At 39.3% G+C, this 20,283-nt stretch overlaps 1 protein-coding gene across 1 annotated transcript in view; it reads right to left on the minus strand.

Annotated features, from left to right (window-relative positions):
- Positions 1-20,283, minus strand: part of CFAP54 (cilia and flagella associated protein 54) — a 298,883-nt gene that overhangs the window by 70,884 nt on the left and 207,716 nt on the right. The window contains exons 54-61 of the mRNA XM_032646796.1: positions 19,981-20,138; positions 19,630-19,809; positions 19,400-19,526; positions 13,423-13,578; positions 12,053-12,158; positions 11,006-11,102; positions 6,248-6,346; positions 5,588-5,729 (exon numbers count right to left, since the gene is read on the minus strand). Of these exons, the coding sequence (XP_032502687.1) occupies positions 5,588-5,729; positions 6,248-6,346; positions 11,006-11,102; positions 12,053-12,158; positions 13,423-13,578; positions 19,400-19,526; positions 19,630-19,809; positions 19,981-20,138 (1,065 nt within the window). The remainder of the gene's footprint in view (positions 1-5,587; positions 5,730-6,247; positions 6,347-11,005; positions 11,103-12,052; positions 12,159-13,422; positions 13,579-19,399; positions 19,527-19,629; positions 19,810-19,980; positions 20,139-20,283) is intronic.

Below are 20,283 nucleotides of genomic sequence, written 5' to 3' on the forward strand. Positions count from 1 at the left end.
GGCATGTGGGTTTTCTCTCTCTAGTTGTGGAGTGCGAGTTCCAGAGCATGTGGGCTCTGTAGTTTGCGGCATGCAGGCTCCCTAGCTGAGGCGCACGAGCTCAGTACTTGTGGTGTACGGGCTTAGGTGCCCCGCAGCATGTGGGATCTTAGTTCCCTGACCAGGGATCAAACCAGCGTCCCCTGCATTGGAAGGTGGATTCTTTACTAATGGACCACCAGGGAAGTCCCTGTCATTTGGTCTTTAACGTCACAGAGAAAAATTAAGACCAGTTCAATTTCTGTTCCTTTGTAGAAAGTCTGCTTTTTCTGTTTACAATTTTTTTCTTCCTCTTTATAATCCAAAAATGATGCCAAAATTTGTCCAGGTGCCATCTGTGCTGTCTTTAAATTTATCTTCAGAAGAATTTCTTGGAGGGAGAGTCCCTTATACCCTGCATTGAAGAGCATTCCTTTGCAACAGTTTCCACTATCCCCAGCCAGATGTGCATGCTTTCACTGGTTCTGGGCCAGTATTTATGCTAATTTCCCTGCATCATTCAGGAGGTGTGAATTCCAACCTCACAGTCTTAGGTGGTTTCTGACTTCCCCCCTGTGGTTGCTTTTTGGCCCTCACTGGGCACTTGGCATGTTGCTCTGCAGCTACACAGGCCAGTGGGCAGCGTACTTCTAGTCCTCAATTTGTGGACAAGCCCTCTCTGAACGCCAATGTTATGCAGTTAGCTAGGTTCTGACTTTCCCTACCTGCGGGGCCCTCTTTCCAGACCCCTTCTTTCACCAGGCATTCAAGTCCCAGCCCTGGCTGTTCCTGCTCCAGTGACTGCTCAGCTGCAGCTCTTGCTTAAAATTTCTCATTTTACTTTGGTGACTTGGGATCTCCCTTTCCAATGATTTCATGCTCAGCTATAAATTAAAACAATTTTGGTTCTATTTTACCCAGCTTTGTAATAGGTTTGTATTGGGGAGGGCAGAAGCATCTTTCATGCCAGCTCAGGCCAACAGGTTGACCAGAAGTATCGATTTTGCATTTTGATTTCCTGGTAAAACTTATTTATCACACCCAACACAACGATCCAGGGCACTGCCTTTAGAATTGTATAGATGAGGGTCTATATTAGCCGTGAACCATCACCCAGAGTTCAATACCTCTCCCAGCACCTTGCCTCATTTAATAAATGTGCATAGTGACACTCTCACAGGACTTTCCTAAAGGATAAATGAAATCACACAAGAAAGCAGCAGCACACAGCATCAGGAGTGAATACTTAGGCTCTGCTAAGAGTTTCAAACCATCTTGTTAGATTTCCTTTGGTTCCTTCAAGGGTCAATCTTCCTCTGAGTCTTCAGGATAGCATCCCATTGCGTTCATGTGGCAATATTTTCTCACATGTGCCATCTGTTGTTTCTTATTTTCTCACTGTTGACTCTGTCTAGAATAGGGTCTCTTCATGCCTTGTGTCTGACAGTGGAGAACACATGCTCTGCCCTTGGTCATGGTACCGTCCTTTCTCAGATTTACATGATCCAAGGGCAGAGCTCTGAGTGGAACATCTAGACTCTTGCAGACATCGGCCCAGGACAGCTCTGCTTCGCTGAGGATGGTTCTCATCATACCCTCATTGTATGAATTGCTGACACTCTGGATCGATACAGCACATATACACACACATGCTCATACACACACACACACACAAAATCACTGTTGTAAGCATGAATGATTTATCTCCATTCTCACCTGTACATGGTTTAATTATTCAGGATTTGAGGATATAATGTGTCTCCCTAGTTCCCCACCACTATGGGAAATTGTGTCTCAGAGGAATAGAAAAAGCCAAGAGAGCAGTAGAGGAATGACATCCCAGTTTTTAGTTGGCATTGACCCATGTCTCTGAGCCAGGGGCAAGGCAGTATGGGAAAGACAAATCATATTTTTTTCAGGATGGACGGTTTTCTCTGTTTCAAGAGGCAAAGCATGTACTCGTTGATTCTCGGTCAGTTGATTCTCAGTTCTGCTCCACAGATCTCTATGTTCTGACAGTACGTTCATCAACATTGATTTTTGGCATGACACGTATTTATATTTTTCCATATATCAAGTGTATTTAGTTGTGAGAGGCTGCATCCGGAACCACTAATCCTAAATGTTGCTTTTAATTCAAAGTGTATTATAGAATTTAATAATTTTTAATCCTAGCTGAATTTTTTATTAAGCCCACAAGAGAATCAAGACAAAAAGATGGTGTATATTTGAATATAACTGGGCCCAAAGTAGACATGGAGTAAGTGGTTTTTTGCATTCAATCTAAATATGGTCCCACATCACCAGCAGCATCATTTCAGGGTCTCTATTCCTACAAGACAATGTAAAAGAAACCTCAATAAATTGGACCAGCTACAACACTCAATTCTCTTATTGTTCTATAGACATCATACAATTGCTCTCTGGTTCTGGCAAGATGATCTATATTCCATCCTCCACACGTAACTGGTCTATTTTGTCACCATGCTTCTCTGATTGTCAACTGCTCTGCTGAGAAAATGAGCTCCCCCTCCTATCTGGTATCCATGACTCCAATTCATTTGTATCTGCCCCACATGTACTTCTTCCGGAAAAAAAAGTTCCTCATAAACTCATATGCCCACCCCACCTGTGTCCAGCTTTAGATTAAAATACATTAATCTGCCTCCACTAATTAATATGGTCCTCTTAAAAGCTGCATTTATATAATTTCAAAGTGGATGCCTGTTCTGATGGCCAAAAACTGGAAGCTCGTGGAAGGCAAGACCCACTCCTTGGTGTGTTCTGTGACTCCTCCCTCCCTCTGGACAGAAATATCTGGTACAGGGCTCTGCACACAAAAACAATGAATATCACTTACCACATCGTGTACAGGTCAATGCTAGTGAAGGTAAATCACTGAGGGGGTTTTCTCCTGCATGCTAATATATGCTAATGCAAGGAAAATCAAACAATTTTAATTTGTTTTTGTTGCCCTTTAGCGATTCATTACAATATGAACCTCACTGCCATCTGGGTATTTGCAGCAATCAGTTGGGGATTCAATATTTCCTTCCAACCCAAATACTGAAGTGAGGGAAATCATAACATGAATTAATGATCAGTCGGCTAGGAAAATACTGGAGGGCAAAATTACTATTCTTAAGGCAAAATACAAAATGAATTGGACTTTAAAATTTGTTCATTTCAAATTACTATCTTGGTACAACAGTAAAGGAGTGCTAATGGTACAAAATGAAAACTGAAAATTGGAAGATGCTAGGAAAACCACTAAAATAGAAAAGTAAAGCATAACTTCTAGTAATAAGCAGAGCTGAGATGAAGACTACCTGCCCATCTGGATCAACTAAGATCATCTGGTTAGGGGTTGCCATTGCCCACGGGTGACATTACTAACTGATCACTGCAGCACCTTTTCCAGTGTTTCCATACAGAAGTTCAGAATTCTTCTCAGGTGGCTACCAGCCATAGATTGAACGTGTCATAAGTGATAGTTTGGATTATCACTCCACAAACATTCACACCCCTCTTCCTTCCTCTACAGGCAGAGTCTAATTCCCTGCCTCACTGGTATTGGACTTGGCCATATGACTTGCTATGCCTAATGGGATTTAATGAGGTCTTTCTTAGGCCTCACGTGTGCTTCTGTGCTTGGTATTGGTCTTGTGCTCTGGTTTATATCCTGAGAACAGCAGGCCCCAGGTAGCCACAGCCTCTTTAGCCTGGGTCTCATAACAAATGTACACAGAGTACACCTGAACTCAGCCTGCAGCCTGAAGCAGAACACATGAGACAAGTAAGAGAATGAAGTCATGTTGTTCTAGCCACTGAGTTTTAGGGTCGTTCGGTACACAGTATAATTTTGCCAGTAACTGATTAATACAGCATTTTAGATGAAACTTATTTGTTATCCCTGGCCTAAAAACTGGTAAAACAAGAAAATGTCTAGGATAAAGTAGACAGACGTTTCAGAGGTAATACGGGGCCATTATGAAAAAGAAATAGCCATGCTGGAAGCCATGTCCAGCCATGTTGAATCACAGTCTTAAAGTTTTCAGATTTTAGTCTTATCCATAAATAAATCTAATTCACACAGCCTTCAGATTAGGACAAATGAGGTTGAGAAAAATTAAATGGTTTGACAGGATCAAGGTATAAGTTGAACCCTCTTCATTATTAATATTGCATTCTCTTTGTAGCAAAACAATAATGTGCTTCTAAGAGGACTGCCTTCCTGGCATTCTGAACCAGGGAGAACTGAGTTGACGAGCAGTGTCAAGAGAAAGAAGCGGCGACGAGCCCCTGCTGCCAGACTGCCCTGCTTTGTCCCCTGGGAACCTACCTATGGGGACTCTAAGGAAGGCCATGCACCCAGTATGAGATCCAGGCCACGGTCCGGAAATCTGATGAAGCAAAATCCTACTAGGCATGAAGGCAATAAAAATAAGGAAACAATACCTTGGCATAAAAATCCATCTGATGGTTTAACCTCAGGGCAAACCATTTTCAGGTTGGAAAACAGTCTGGGCCACCTATTCTTCAGGAGAGTGTCATGAAGGAGATGATTTCAGACACGAACTCTTCAGCTAAGGCTGACTTAACCTTAACCAGCAGAGTAAGCTACTGCGTATAGGTGTGATTTCAGAGGCTTTAGGAAGACTGTTCCCACCCCCATCAGGTTAAAGTTAACACTTTCATTCCCTTTGGCTCAATGCTCACCTAATACCAAGCAAAATTAGATACTGTTATTCCTAAAATATCCTTCTGGAAGTAAGGCTCCTTAGAACCTACCTAAGTGTTTAGCACACAAGAAGCACTCAATAAATACTTCTTGAATAAATGAAAGGGCAAACGCACAAGTGATTGTTCAATATCTATGTTACTGCTGACCTGACTTAGAGGTTTACATTATAGTTTACTAACCAACAAAGGCGTCATAAGTAAGAAAAAACATAGCAGTAAGGTAAAGTTTAAATTCCACTAACCTCTCATTCATTCATTTAACAAATATTAATATCAAATGCCGGCTATGTGTAAGCAATGTGTGATTTCCTGTAGACAGAGCAGCAAATCAAATAGCTAAAGTCCCTGCTCTCAGGAAGCTGACAATAGTTTAATAAGAGAAACAGTTCAAACATGCACAGGCACACAGGCACACACACACACACACACACAAATATATAAGAACTAATAAAAAGGACAGGGAGCCGTATGAGAGTGTAAGAGTGAGTACACATTTTAGAGGATCAGAGAAGGTCCCTCAAATAAATAATCCCAAAAGGTCTCATTTGAAATGTGTGAACTGGAAAATAAACAGACATCAGGAAATACCGTATTTTTCACAGAGCCCTACATCTGAAATGCAGCAGCAGATGGAGTATCATGTATGTATGTACAGTGAGCTGAGGCCCCTATATTTTAGCAGCTAGATCCTAAGAACCCATCCTCTCCCAGAGGTTCCCCAAACTATTGTCCTTTTTAAGTTAAAATCTCTATAATTAAACCTCTGAAACTTGATTACACATGACATGTATTACAATTTTATAAAATGCCTAACATTCAAACATACCAAGCAAATAATCTGTGTATGAAGACAAAAGATCCATGGTGGCAAATTCTGGGATATTCGGTAATGCCCGTTGACTAACTTTATCAGTTCTATCATTTGTCTTTCCGATAAGTAGGTTGATTGCCAGCACAGCCTCACTGACCTAAAATTAATGCACAATTAGAGTTCATAAATGCAAGCTTTCTGATTCATAGATTATCCATTAGGTAAATAATGTGAAAAAGCAAATTCATAAAATAACATTTGGTACACATTAGGGAAAAAATAAAGACAAACTGAAAAACAATATGTGATCCCCCAACATGTAGTATATACCATAGTCAAACAAATCATGACTGTTGACAATTTAATCAATAAATAAGTCATTTTGAATAGGCTACCTCCTGTAGCTATGACAGATACTTGCCAAAATGTGTGTCAAATATGTGCACATGTGTTATCTCCCATTATTTTCATTAAAGAAAAGTGGAATCAAACCAAGTCTGGCTAATAGCGATTAAAAACACTACACATATAAAGAGCACTGCTAATCTTTCCAAAGAAACATCATTGGTGCAAATCCCAAAGAATGTGATATTTTCCTTTCTCTTGTATCAATACATTGTTTTGCCTTAACAGATGTGACGATAAAAAGAAGAGTTAAATAAAACTCACACCAACCTGTGCAGCAGCTCTTATTGCAATCCAGGCAAATAAACTGTGCATTTCAGATTGATTTACTGTTGGTTCTTTAATAGAACTATGCCTTCCGGGAAGAGCCTAAAAAATATGGCAAATGTTTTATGATAAAGATAGGTAAAGATATCATAAAGTTTCGTGATAGATTTTCTCATCTTCTGAAGATGAGATTTTAGTGGAACACTACATGGCCATTAAGTGTAATAATGTATATTCATCTATTGACATGAAAAGGCATCCAAACTACCTTAAGCAAAAGAAAAGTATAGGTTACAAAACAGCATAGGCATAATATGATCCCGTTTTCTAAAAGCTAGGCACACACATATGTTCCCTGTATACACAAGCAGAGAAAACTGTCAACAGTGGTTACCCCAGGTTTTAAGGGTCATTTAATTATTTTTATCTTTTTTGTGATTTTCTAGATGAGCTTACATTATTTGAATAAAAATAAAATAAACACAAACTGCATTTTAAGTAAATGTTATTTACCATCTTAATAGAGGATCTAGAAATTGAATATATCTTGTGTGTAAAGACGTCAGAAACAAGAATATTACTTAAAGGTTTTTGGTAGGCATTTGCTATCAGTTTTCTAACTACAAAACTATTAAAGGGATGACTGTAATCATAACGTTCCACAGAACAGCAAAAAGTGACAGTGAACGGAGATACGTTTAACATGGGACGGTGTGTGTGTGTGTTCAGCTTTTAAATATAAAAAAGTCAATAGTATAGAAGTAAACAGAAACTCCACCAGCAACATAGTACCTGTTTTACATTTTTTAAGTATTAATAGTCAATTTTAAAGATTTAACTGATCTGTAAAAACTATTCAATTAGATTGCTTGTTCTAATTTTTGATGGTCATATTTTGGCCGATTTTTAAAATCTTCAACAAAACTCCAGAATAAAACAAGCAATAACAAAAATATCTTTCTTTTACTTCTGGCTATAAGCCTCCCAAGGAAAAAGAAATGCAATGAATAAAGCTAATGCCAGAGCAGGAAATACAGTGCACAAAGGTGGCCCTGGCCCAGATCAAGTGTTAAGCTTGGAGGTAGACAGATGATACCTGGAGAGATCTTCCCATGGGGAATCTAAAATCTAAGCAATATAGTCCTGTCCCAAATATGGAGACCCCAGTCGCCAACTGCAATAAAACTACTTAGGCTCTGGTGTAGCCATTGCCAGCTTACTGACTATATAAGCTTGGGCAATTCACCTGTTTAATTCTGGAAACAAGGTTAACAGGCATTGAGTGAAGAATATAGAATAACATTAAATAACTATATTGTAAGAACAATTAGTGACACACACATTCAAAAACGAGAGCTCATTCTGAATTGAGAGGAAGGCTTTATTGAGGAGGGATTGAGAGGTGTTCAACATTGAGTAGGAGATACTAGCTTACGCAAACAGGTAAGAAAAAGAAAAAAAATGCATCTAGATAGGAAGTGAAGAAGTTAAATTGTTTTTGTTTGCAGGAGACATGATGCTCTATGTAAAAACTTCCAAGATATACACACACACCCCTCTAGAATTAATAAATGTGTTTATTAGCAAAATCACAGGACACAAAACTCAATACTCATAAATCAACTCTATATCTGTATACCAGCAATGAACAATCTGAAAGTGAAATTAAGAAAATACCTGTTCACAATAGAAATAAGCTTAACAAAAATGTACAAAATTTGTACACTGAAAAGTAAAAAAACATTTTGAGAAAAATTACTATCTAAATAAATGAAGAGAGAGTTCATATTTATGAATTGGAGGATTTGACATTGTTAACATGCCAACTGTCCACAAATTGATCTATAGATCCAACACAATGGCTACCAAAATTCTGTTAGTTTTTTGGCAGAAACTGACAAGCAGATTCTAAAGTGTATATGAAAATGCAAAAGACTCAAAGTGAAAACAATTTTGAAAGGGAAGAAAATAACTGGAGGGCATGTACCTTCCAATTTCAAAAAACTTACTACAAGCCACACAGTAACCAAGACAATGGATACTCACATAAAGGTAGATTTATGGATCAATGGAATAGAATTGGGAGTCTAGGAATAAATATTTGTATTTATGATCAATAAACTTTTTGACAAAGGAGCCAAGGCAATTCAGTAAAGAAAGATAGTTTTTTCAACAAATGGTGCTGAGACAAATGGATATCTATGTGCAAAAATATGAATTTAGAGCCTTACCTCACACTTTACTAAAAAGATTAATTCAAAATGGACCATGGACTTAAACATTAAAGCTATAAAACTTTTAGAAGAAAACATATGAGAAAATCTTCAACATCTGGGGTTAGGTAAAGAGCTACCAAAACCACAAAACATAAAAGAAAAAGATGATAAATTGGACTTCATTAAAACTAAAAGCTTTTTTGTTTCCAAAGACACAATTAACAGTATGAAAAGACAAGCCACAACTGGGAAAAATATTTGCAAATTATGTATCTGATAAGGGACATATATCTAGAATATATATTTAAAAATTCTTACAACTCAGTGATAAAAAAAGATAACCCGATTTAGGCTATGGGCCAAGGATCTGAATAGACATTTTCCCAAAGAAGATATACAAAATGGCTAATAAACACATGAAAAGATTTCAGTATCATTAACCATCAGGGAAATCAAAATCACAATGAAATATTACTTCATACCCACTAGGATGGCTATAATCAAAAAGATAAATAATAACAATTGTTATCAGGTATGTGGAGAAGTTGGAACCCTCATACACTGCTGGTAGGAATACACAATGGTACAGCCACTTTGGAAAACAATCTAACAGATCATCAACAGTCTAAACAGAGAGTTGACATTTGACCTAGCAATTCCATTCTCAGGTATACACCGAAGGAATTGAAAACATATGTCCACATAAAAAATTTGTATATGAATATTCAAAGCAGCATTGATCATAATAGCCAAAAAGTAGAAACAATTCGTATGTCCATCACCTGTTGAATGGATCAAGAAAATGTGGTATGGGCTCCCCTGATGGTGCAGTGGTTAAGAATCTGCCTGCCAATGCAGAGGACACAGGTTCAATCCCTGGTCCGGGAAGATCCCACATGTCGCGGAACAACTAAGCCCGTGTGCCACAACTACTAAGCCTGCACTCTAGAGCCGTGAGCCACAACTACTGAAGCCCACACACCTACAGCCCATGCTCCGCAACAAGAGAAGCCACTGCAATGAGAAGACTGCACACCACAAGGAGGAGTGGCCCCCGCTCATCGCAACTAGAGAAAGCCCGCACGCAGCAACAAAGACCTGCCAGTGCAGCCAGAAATTAATTAATTAAAAAAAAAAGATACACAGAAAATAATGATCATATTGTATAGAATTATACTATTCTTTTCACTCAAATCTTATTTGTTCAATCTCTTAATTAATTATAACCACCTCCCTAGAGAAGGCCCCAAAGGTGATATACTTCTATCCTAGAATCTTATTAATTTGCATTGCAAATTGCTATGGAAAAAAATATTTTTGTTTTCTCTTATTGGACATAAAGATGTTTATCACACCACAAAAGTAAGTTTTCTATGTAATCATTTTGATGAAAAAAAAAAAATAGCTGCTATCCACCTAAGGCAGCAACCATATGAGTAGTTCAGCTGACTGAAAGCTTATTTGCCTAAAGGTTTTAAGTCATGTTTATGCTGCCTCAAAAATTACAGATTTGACGTCAAAATTTTCTGGGAAGATTTTTTGGTGGGTCAGAGGATTATTTAATAAGAATGAAATATATAATGCCTACTGAAACTTAAAGAATAAAAAACTAGACATTTTTTAATAAAAAATAAAAACAAAGTTACTGGGTTCATCCACCTCCAAACCACCCAACCTCCTGCCCAGAGTATCTCACTCTGTCTGGATCCTTGGTACTCAAGTGTGGCCCACAGACCAGCAGCACGGGCATTACCCAGGAGCTCCTTAGACGGGCCAAATCTCAGACCTCATCAGGATCACAGGATCCCTGGAGATGTTTCTGCCCCTTATTTGGAAGTGCTGCTTGAGGGAGTACATGCCTCTGCCACTCTTTGCACGCTCCCTCCCAATCCATCAAATCCCACTGTCCAGCTCTTTCCACCACAGTCATTCACAATCCCACCAACCAGAGTTATTTCCTAATCCTAAATTTCACCACCTAAAGCACCCCCCAGCCTTCCTTCACTTCCCACCTTTCTTCCTCTTGCTTTCTTCCTTTCCACGTTTATTATCTGTCTCCCTCCACTGAAGAGTAAGTGCATGGAAGCAAGCACTGAGTTTGTCTTGAACCTTGCTTTATCACCTTCCAGAGTACGGCCTGGGTCATAGTACGTGCTCAATAGATATGGGATGAATGAATGAATGACTCTTTTCAAAAGGTGATCTGTTTGCAAGCCATATCAGTGGTGAAAACCATACATGTCCATCTGCTTAACCAATATGTCATTTCCTGCAGTCTCCTGATCAATACTAATGACTTATTTATATACACCTACATTTCATGGATAACATTTTAACAGGCAAAAATGTCCACGTGAAATCTGTTTCCAGAGTCTTCTGTAAAAATATCGAAGGAGGTATCTAAATATGAGTGTGAGCATTAAGTAATGAATTAATTTCTTCAAGTCACAAAGAAAAAGTTTCTTTATTTCCACAGCACAGTGCTAGCAAAGTAAGCAAGTTCAAAGGCAACATACTTTAAATTTCTAATAAAATTGTTTGTTACCTTAGTAAGTGTTGATGGTGATGCTGAAAGTTTGCTCTTTGGCTTCCTCATGTGCAAAAATAATAGGGCTATTTCGAGGTAGGAGTCTCTTATCAACCTAAAATGATACAGCATTGTACTTATTAGATAGCTCACCATTCATAATCATTTTGCATCTTGTGTCAACAATTTCTGAGAGAATAAAAGGCAAAAATAGGCAAAACCAGCATCTGTTCCAAACTCATCCTCTTTTCAGAGCACTTGTGGCTTAGACACGGGCATCTTTCTTCCTACTGAAATTGAAAGCTCTTGAAGAGAGCTGAGCATTCTACCTTGTCCTGTGCTGGAAATACTCCATGCTATGGCCACAATGCAGCTGAGCATCAAGACCATTCTGGAATATTCCAGCACACAAGGCACTAAAGAAGTGACAGTCAAGACTGGAGGAACCTGCCTGGAAAACCAGACCTCTCTCTCTACTCTCCTACACTAATTATAATAAGTTCGAAAGAGACACATAGAGTTATGCTGAAAGCTGTGATTCGGTATGGGTTAGGTCTGTGTATTCACTATCAAACCTGTCAGGTGGGACCATTTAAATCAGCGCAGTTGTAATAATGCTGGCTTATTCTCCATCTTAAGGTGACTTTTATACAGAATTGAGCTGGCCAGCCTTGGTACTGCTGAACCAGAGTGAATATTCACATAAATCCCTTCTAGATACAATTTCACATCTAGTGGAGGCTCCTGTAACCTGGGACTGACAGGAGATCAATCTGTGTACAGACTAGAAGCGATTTACAGTCCAGTACATCACCATGCTAACCGCCATCATCAACCATCACTGTAAATGAGGCCTTGGAGCAGAGCCAAGAGCATCAAGCTTGAAAAGGAAGTCAGTGAACCTGTTGCACAATGGACCCCAGTGAAATAGCCCTGCCGCGGGAAAAGGGTGCCCCAGTCGCCCCAGCCTTAAATAGTCAATGTACTACCAGAACACGAGTCTCAAACCCAAACGCACATTGTCATGATAATGGAAAGGTCTTTTTTTTTTTTTTTTTTTTTTACCTTGAGTTTTGATCATGTCTCAAGCTTAGCTGTATAGCTTCAAATAGACTCTCAAGTTGCAAAGTTGGAGATTTCTCTTCCACCAATATTTGACATTCTATTTTGCCTGAAAGAAGAAAAGGATATACAAAGATGGTTTTTCCTTTTTCTATCATTTAGAACTTCAGAATATTTTATGCAGGAAATTTGGAAAACTGAATGTGCTGTCCTTTTTGTCTGTCCATCTCCTGTTTCTTGCTAGAAGGTAAGCCAATGGGGAAGGAGTTGTTGCTTCCTTCCCCAGGAAGGCTCCCCCTGCCTCCTTTCACTTTCCAGACACAACTGTTCTTATCATCTTACTTTCCTCTCCATTTCCTTACTTTGTGCTCCCACTTCCTCCTGTAGCACATTCCCTTTATCTAAATCCATTTTCTTCTTTCTTCTATCATTGCAGGTATCGTAGAAAATACCTTTGCTAAGAACAAACCCTAGAAAGTCAGCAAATGCTTGAAAACCAGCACGGATGATGCAAACACTCTCGTTTGCACACAGCTCCCACCCCTCATGGTGAGCCACAGCCTTCAAATGCAGGTGCTGGAATGGTACTTCTGTAGCAAGAAGGGCAGGAAAGGCAAATCTTACAATCACTATAAAAAGGATTCACAGTTTCCATGCAGCATATGCACAGGGCACAGAGCCACCTGGTGTTAAGTTCACGTCTGGACTTACAGATAGTTATTTACCCAGACTACACCTCATCTGCCAACTGGGATTGGTCATGCCTACCTTGTAGTGCTGTTGTAAGAACTGGCAATATGAGATGTAAAACACCAACTACAGTGCTTAGTATCTAGTAGATGCTCAATAAGTGATACCAATTGTCATCATCATTTTTCTCATGGCTAAAATAAAATTATATGAATGTATTATGCAAATGTGTGTTGTATATAAGTTATAAATATAGATTGCCATAGCTATTTAATTTAAATGGGTATGTATCTTTTATAGAAATTAGCTAAAATGCTTAGCTAAGTAATGAAATAAAAAAATATCTTCCAAGCATTCTTTAAGAAACATTATTCATAGCTAACTGGCTGATGCTGAGATTTTTGAGTCAAACATGAAACTCTGTGTAAGGAAGGTCAATTGTAATTATAAAAGAAACGAAAATGGAGTACTTTTTTCCTTTCTAGATATAAACTTAAAATACGCAGTGTTCTCTTTATCCAAAACTGAGTTTGGCAGAGATACCAAGGTGTTTGTCATCACCAAGCCCTTTGTAAAATCAGTATTTTGTATAATCAGTGACCAGAGTTTTAAGAAGCCTTTTGTTCATGGGAAAAAAATAATCCTCAAACTTTATCATAGTTCTGACCCTAAATACATCTTACCTTTCTGAAAAAAGATTTCAGCTTCCACCTCTTGTTCTTCTGTTCCTGATATCTTGGCGAGCTTCAAAGCTATTTCAAAAAGATGAAGGGCAGGTAACCACTTTGAGGGATCCTTCTTTTTACTGGTATAATATACTTGCTTGGCCACTGTATGTCCTAAAAGAAAGACAGTTGTATGAAGAGGGAACAATAGATATACAGTATTCATAACAAACCTCCCAGGTACCAGACTTCTCTCACAGTAGGTACAACTGAAGAACTCTGGGAGGGCGTTCCCTGGTGACCTAGTGGTTAGGATTCTGGGCTTTCACTGCAATGGCCAGGGTTCAATCCCGGTCAGGGAACTGAGATCCCACAAGCCCTGAGGCATGGTCAAAAAAAAAAAGAAGAACTCTGGGGGTCTTTAGTTCTTAGCATTGAAGAAATGCTTTAAAGAAACACAATACCCAAATATATCAATGAACTATAAACAATAGACCTTTGAAACTCTGTCTTTGATAAATTTCAACATTTTCTCATTTTTAAAATGAAGGATAGTACACCTGAAACTAACACAACATTGTAAATCAACTATACTCCAATAAAAATTTTTTAAAGATAAATAAAAATAAAATGAAGCCTCTTTCAGTTCTAAAATTTCAAGCCTCTCAAGCCTCTTTCAGTTCTAAAATTTCATAATGCTCTACATAACAACTTTTGTGTTCCTAAGATGAGGTTGTTAGTAGGGAAACAACTGGAAGTTTTATGTTGTTACCAATAAAATTTGCATATATTAATAGGCGGTAATTTCTATTCAGCTCTATAGCGGTTGCTCGCATTGCATATTTTGTCATCCCAACTAGTTGGCAAACCCATTATGGACAAAGGCCACATGTTATACTTCTTATGCGGTCCCATCACTACTTAACATAATGAAGGATTGTTGCATTGTTGAAGAGGCATTAGATTTAATTTCTAATCACCTCAAAGACAGACAGACATTTATTTGACAAATATTTTCTGAGTGCTTAGGCACCGGATAAAAAACGAGAAAATTGAAAAATAAGAGCTAAGTTTCATTAAGTACTTCCTACATGCCAGATACCATCCCAAGTACTTAAGCATTATCTCATGCAGTCCTCCCAACTCTGAGTAGATACCATTATTATGCTCATGTTACAGAGGAAAAAGCAGTGGCACGGTGAAGTTTAAGTAACTTGCCCAAAGTCACGTGACTAGTAAGTAGCAGGGCTGTGATCTAAACCTAGGCAGTCCAGCTCCAGGGCCCATACCCTAAACCATGACACTGCAGTAACCCCTTAAGAGAGAGACCGTGGAGCTTAGTGTCCAACAAGGAATGAGAACGGCCAGACAGGCAATCAAAACATGGTGTGGTTGACTGTGTGACAGTGAAAGCACTGGACACCGTGGTAGCAGGTTACAGAAGCCCTGGCCAGACCTGGGAAAGGTCAGGCATGTCTACTCAGAAAATACAGCTGTCAAGGCCAGCAGCTGATGATCACTTTATCTTTTGGTAAGTTTAATAAAGAAGAAAAACGCTGAGATAAAGAGTAAAAGGCAACTGGGGGGGAACTGCATTAACAGAATAGGTTAACAGGCACGGTAGAGCAGTATGAACAGAAAGGCAGTGTAGGATTGCAGAAGGATACAGCTGCTGAGTTGTAGCTGAAATGCTGGGTACAAGCCACTCATTGGTGCTACCGTGTCATCTGAGGCTTTGAACAAGTCCCTACATGCCTCTGAGCCTTGAGGCAGCAGAACTAGAAAATATCTGAGATTCCTTCAAGTCCTGAAAATTTTAAATCCAAGATGCCATGCCCTATAAAGAGTTTTCAGGAAACCTAGGACGTTTTGTAAATATTTAGTTCAGGAATGTGCTATATTAGTGGGAAGACAGTAGAAAAAGTATCTTTCTCTCCCCCATCCCCGGTCCTTTATCCAGAGAGAAGTTACAGAGTCCTTCCTCTGGACAAGGCAGGATGGTAGCACTTTACTGAGAAAATGGAGATGAAGAAATTGAAGCCTTTCTTCCCCGGGCTTCCTAGGAGAGTAAGGAGGCCAGGCATGGAACAGTGAGAATAGCTGACACCTACAAAGCTCTTAGAACTAACTAGCTGCCCTTCTAAACATGTTACATATTCCACTCAATTCACCTCAGGGCGACTGGTACCTTTCTTATTTACATTTTACTAGAAAGGAAACTGACACGCAGAGAAGTTAAATGATTTCCTCAAGGGAACTGGACCAGAATTCTTTCTCCAGAGTCCATGCTCTTAAACCCCAACAATTACCAACTGCAATTAGATCTTAGGCCAGAAGGATATGCTAATACCATTTGTCCCATACAGTCTCACATCTCAATACATCTCCCATTCTTTTTTTTTTTTTTTTTTTTCTCTTTTCTGGGGTCATGTTTCATTTTTTAAATTAATTAATTTATTTATTTTTGGCTGTGTTGGGTCTTCGTTGCTGTGCGCCGGCTTCCTCTAGTTGCGGCGAGTGGGGGCTACCCTTCGTTGTGGTGTATGGGCTTCTCATCACAGTGGCTTCTCTTGTTGCGGAGCATGGGCTCTAGACGTTCAGGCCTCAGTACTTGTGGCTCGCAGGCTCTAGAGCGCAGGCTCAGTAGTTGTGGCGCACCAGCTTAGTTGTTCCACGGCATGTGGGATCTTCCTAGACCAGGGCTCGAACCCGTGTCCCCTGCATTGGCAGGCGGATTCTTAACCACTGCGCCACCAGGGAAGCCCATCTCCCATTCTTATATGTCTTGCTTACTGTTTCAAATTATACTACAGCTGTTTATTAATACAAGACAAAAATATCAAGTCTTTTCATGCCATTGAGGCACTTATATACATGTACAATATGTACTATATATGGACTACATGCAAGACAGTGCTATATAATATAGTACTAATGTATAATAATAGTACTTGAATCATCTTCTAGATTTTTGTTAAAATTAGAAAAAGAATTGTTACAGAAATTATTGACTTTTCTCTCTCTCCTAACTAGATAATAGGCTCTTCGAAGGCAAAGATGATGACTCCCTGTTATATTCCCACTCCCCAGCACTATTCTTGAACCTTTCTTCACTCCTATTATACAATCAGTAATCTACTTTTTCAGCTAATAAGGAAGCTCTAGGTTCAGTCATTAATGGAAAAAAATAATCTTAAATAACCATGATGCTTATTTTTTGTTTGTTTTTTAAAAATAATCTCGAAATGTCTTTTTCTGTAAGAGGCTTTCACGAAAAAAAAGAATTTTTTTAAGTGGCTCTATTCTTGCAATGAAATCTATACTATCACTCTAAAGGAAAACTGTCGAGAAAACATCAAATCAGATGATTTTATGCTTCATAATATTGAAGTGCTCCTTTTTGCAATAAACATCAACTCTGTGAAAAAGAAGTTGTGAAACTGACGTTGTTTTGACAGAAAAGTTGCTTTCGGTTTTTATTCTTTAAGTTGGTATTTAATATAATATAACAGAAAGCAAGCTGTTCTGCTTCAAGTTGAGTCTAAAACACAGCAACAGTATTGCCACTGAGTGGTGACACATCTTCAAGATTAGTAAGGCAGGAAAGCAGAGGATACGTTTAACACAATCTGTACAATTGAACACAATCTGTACTTTAAGTTCTTGTAGAAATCAAACATACTGGTAATATAACAAATTGTGGACCAAAGATACGGAAAAATAGCTCTCATGGGATCAGCGAGCTGGAAGGAATTCCAGAGGTCAGCTATGCCAGCCTAATTTCATAAATGAGGAAACTCAACAATATAGGGGTGAACTGCTTTACCTATGGTAATAAAGTTCGTATCTGATGATGGTGATGATGATGATGATGAAAATCATATAATAATAATGATCAATGCTAGTCATGAGGGGGAGGAGCAGAAGGGGAACAAGGGAAAAAATTGTGGGCAGGTGATGGTTTGAGCACACTTCTGTTGCCCTCCCTTCCCCACTCTAGGCCAATCACCTGCCTCTCCTGAGCTGAGCAGCTGCTGGTACAGGAGGCAAATGGGTCCCAGGAGGTGAGGGGTAATGTTTCAAAATGTGGGTTTTGTTATTATTCAGGTGTGACAAGGTCAACAGGTCAGGAGATGACCACCATCGATTTGCTCACAGTTCTCAAGAGGAGGGAGGGCACACCACGCCACACAGGGCCACACAAGGAAGCACCAGGGTCAGTCAGGAGGTAGAAGGAGAAAGGAGAAAATGTGGGCACGAGCCTTTATTGTGTTTTTTGTGGGAAAGAGTGGGTGGGTAGGGTAAGCAGACTAAGGTTTAGGATTGGCTAGTCTGTATAATTTCAGTGGGCTCTGCTAGTAGTCTATACCTGTCCCTGGGGTGACTGGGGCAGAAAAATAGTGGCCCTGAGGGTAAGAGCCCAGAAAAGAACAATAAAAGAGCTCAATAAAAGTTCAGGGGGTAAGCTCTGGAATGGCGAGTTTGCATATGAAAGACATCCTCACAGGAGTGTGGTTTGCTAACCTCTAGGAATTGGCTAACTCTGGGAGGGGAAGTCCCTCCCTGGTCAGCAAGACTCCTGATGTCAAAGCATCAGAAATACTTTTTTTTAAAAAGGCATGATGAATATAGGTTAGAACAGAGAGAGAGCTGTTACAAGATTTTCTATCCTCTGTGATAGACAAGAGCCTTGGAGTTAGAGGTAGGCAGCTTTGGGCCAAAGATGAGAGACAGTGTCCTAGAGAGAGCTTGAAGCAATGTCTGTGAGCTCCTGAAAAGGGCAGCAACACTGGCTGGCTCCTCCTCCTTGGTTTCCAAGGAGCTGTAAGCCTCTGGCTTACTGGTCTACCTGCTCCAATCAGATCCCCTCTTGGCTGGCTCCCGTCTATCCTCCACTCTGTTCTTCAGCCGGCAGCCAGGGTAATCTTTGGAAACATAAACTGTCCCCTGCTCACCCTCTCCCATTAGGCTGTCCCTAGCCCTCTCTGCTCTGTCTATACTGGTCTCCTGGCAGTTCTGGAACATGTCAAGCTTGTCCTGACCTCAGAGCCTACAACTCACTGCTGTCTCTGCCTCTACTGTGCATGACTTCACTAAGCATATGCTTAACATACGTCCAGGGTTAAATACTACTTCCCCAGAGAGGCCTTCCCCAATTATTCTACTTAAACAGGCATCCCTCCCTTTGCTGTTCTTTATCAGCAGATCTTATCCACATAATTTACAACACTAAGTACAATTTATACTTGCATACATATACATAATTCATCATCAGACATAAGCTTTCTATATCCTTGCTGATTTCCTGTCTAGTTGTTATCAAATACACATCTTATTTTATACAATATTTACTGGATTAAATTTTATAAATATTATAATAATAAATTAAAAATTAAATGTTTATTGTTGTAAATATTATAACAATGTATAAATATTGAATATTAAATATTTTGTACATTTATAATATGATAAATGATAGAATATGCATTCCTATATATGATTTGTTTAGTTGTGTATTTCTGTCTCCCAGGCTAAGAGAAGGAACCACATCTGGGTTTTTTTTTGTTGTTTTTTTTTTTTTTTTTTTTTTTTGTGGTATGCGGGCCTCTCGCTGTTGTGGCCTCTCCCATTGCGGAGCACAGGCTCTGGATGCGCAGGCTCAGCGGCCATGGCTCACAGGCCCTGCCGCTCCACGGCATGTGGGATCTTCCCGGACCGGGGCACGAACCCGTGTGCCCTGCATCGGCAGGTGGACTCTCAACCACTGCGCCACCAGGGAAGCCCACCACATCTGTTTTAATCTCCAATAGCTTCCCAGGACCTCACAGGGAGGCTGGCACATGGTAAGTGATCAAAAGCTATTTGTTAAATAAATGGAACCTGGCTATTCATAAATACTGCCCCAGATGAATGCACTCACGTGACAGCCTCGCTGAAAATGACTTAAACTTTTTCATCAGTGACTTGAATGTAATATATGTTTAAGTGTTCTTACCAATTCTCATTTTTGTTTTGGCCAATAACATGACATGAGGAAGATAGATATTTTTCAAAGGCAGTAATGGACTTGCATAGTCAGTGTTTGATATAGGAAATTCAATTGTTTCTCCAAAAGTTAGCATCTGTAAAAGAAGCACTGGAATGAGTAATTAGCTCATGTGGTACGCTGTAAGAAAAGACAGAAAAGTAAGTTTCTAAGTCTTGTGGACACAAAAGCACTCTCACCTGTTCAATAAGAATGTTGTGAGACTGAGTCAACAAATAGAATTTTTCTGCTTTCGAAGAGGGAGTTTCCTTGAATTTCTCGGCTTTTGTTAAGTCATCCAGTAAAAGCATGCTTCTCACCAGTGTTAAATGAGATCGAGGAGAAATAAACTCACGTCCTTCAAGCAACTGTATTACATCCTATTAAAATAAAATTATTCCGTTTGATAGTACCATTCACAATTCACTGAAACAGGGGCCAGATGTATTGACTGTTATGCATTCAGTACCTAATGGAAATTTAAATTCTCTCCTTTTATTCTAACTGGAATCCTCTGGTAAATATCAATGTGAATTAGGTTTCCTTCTTACCTGAAGGTTTTTTATGATGTCTGCTTTTAAGTGCTTTTCTTTTAGGCCAATGATTACAGCTTGCATCAAGAATTCAGCCTGTAGCTCCCTGTCGCCTGCACTTTTTGCTTCCACACACACTTCATTGATGAGGCTCACACAATCTGTTATATCGTTTTCTAAAATAAACAAATGCAGGTACTTAAAATGCACTGAGAAAGTAAGAAATTATATGTGCAGGATATTCTCGGTGTTTATCACAGGAATATTGTATAATACAGAAGAAGAGGAAGATGTAGAGACGGAAAACAAGACTGCATGAAA

The sequence above is a fragment of the Phocoena sinus genome, chromosome 10 (assembly GCF_008692025.1).
Source record: "Phocoena sinus isolate mPhoSin1 chromosome 10, mPhoSin1.pri, whole genome shotgun sequence".
NCBI classification, from domain to species: domain Eukaryota; kingdom Metazoa; phylum Chordata; class Mammalia; order Artiodactyla; family Phocoenidae; genus Phocoena; species Phocoena sinus.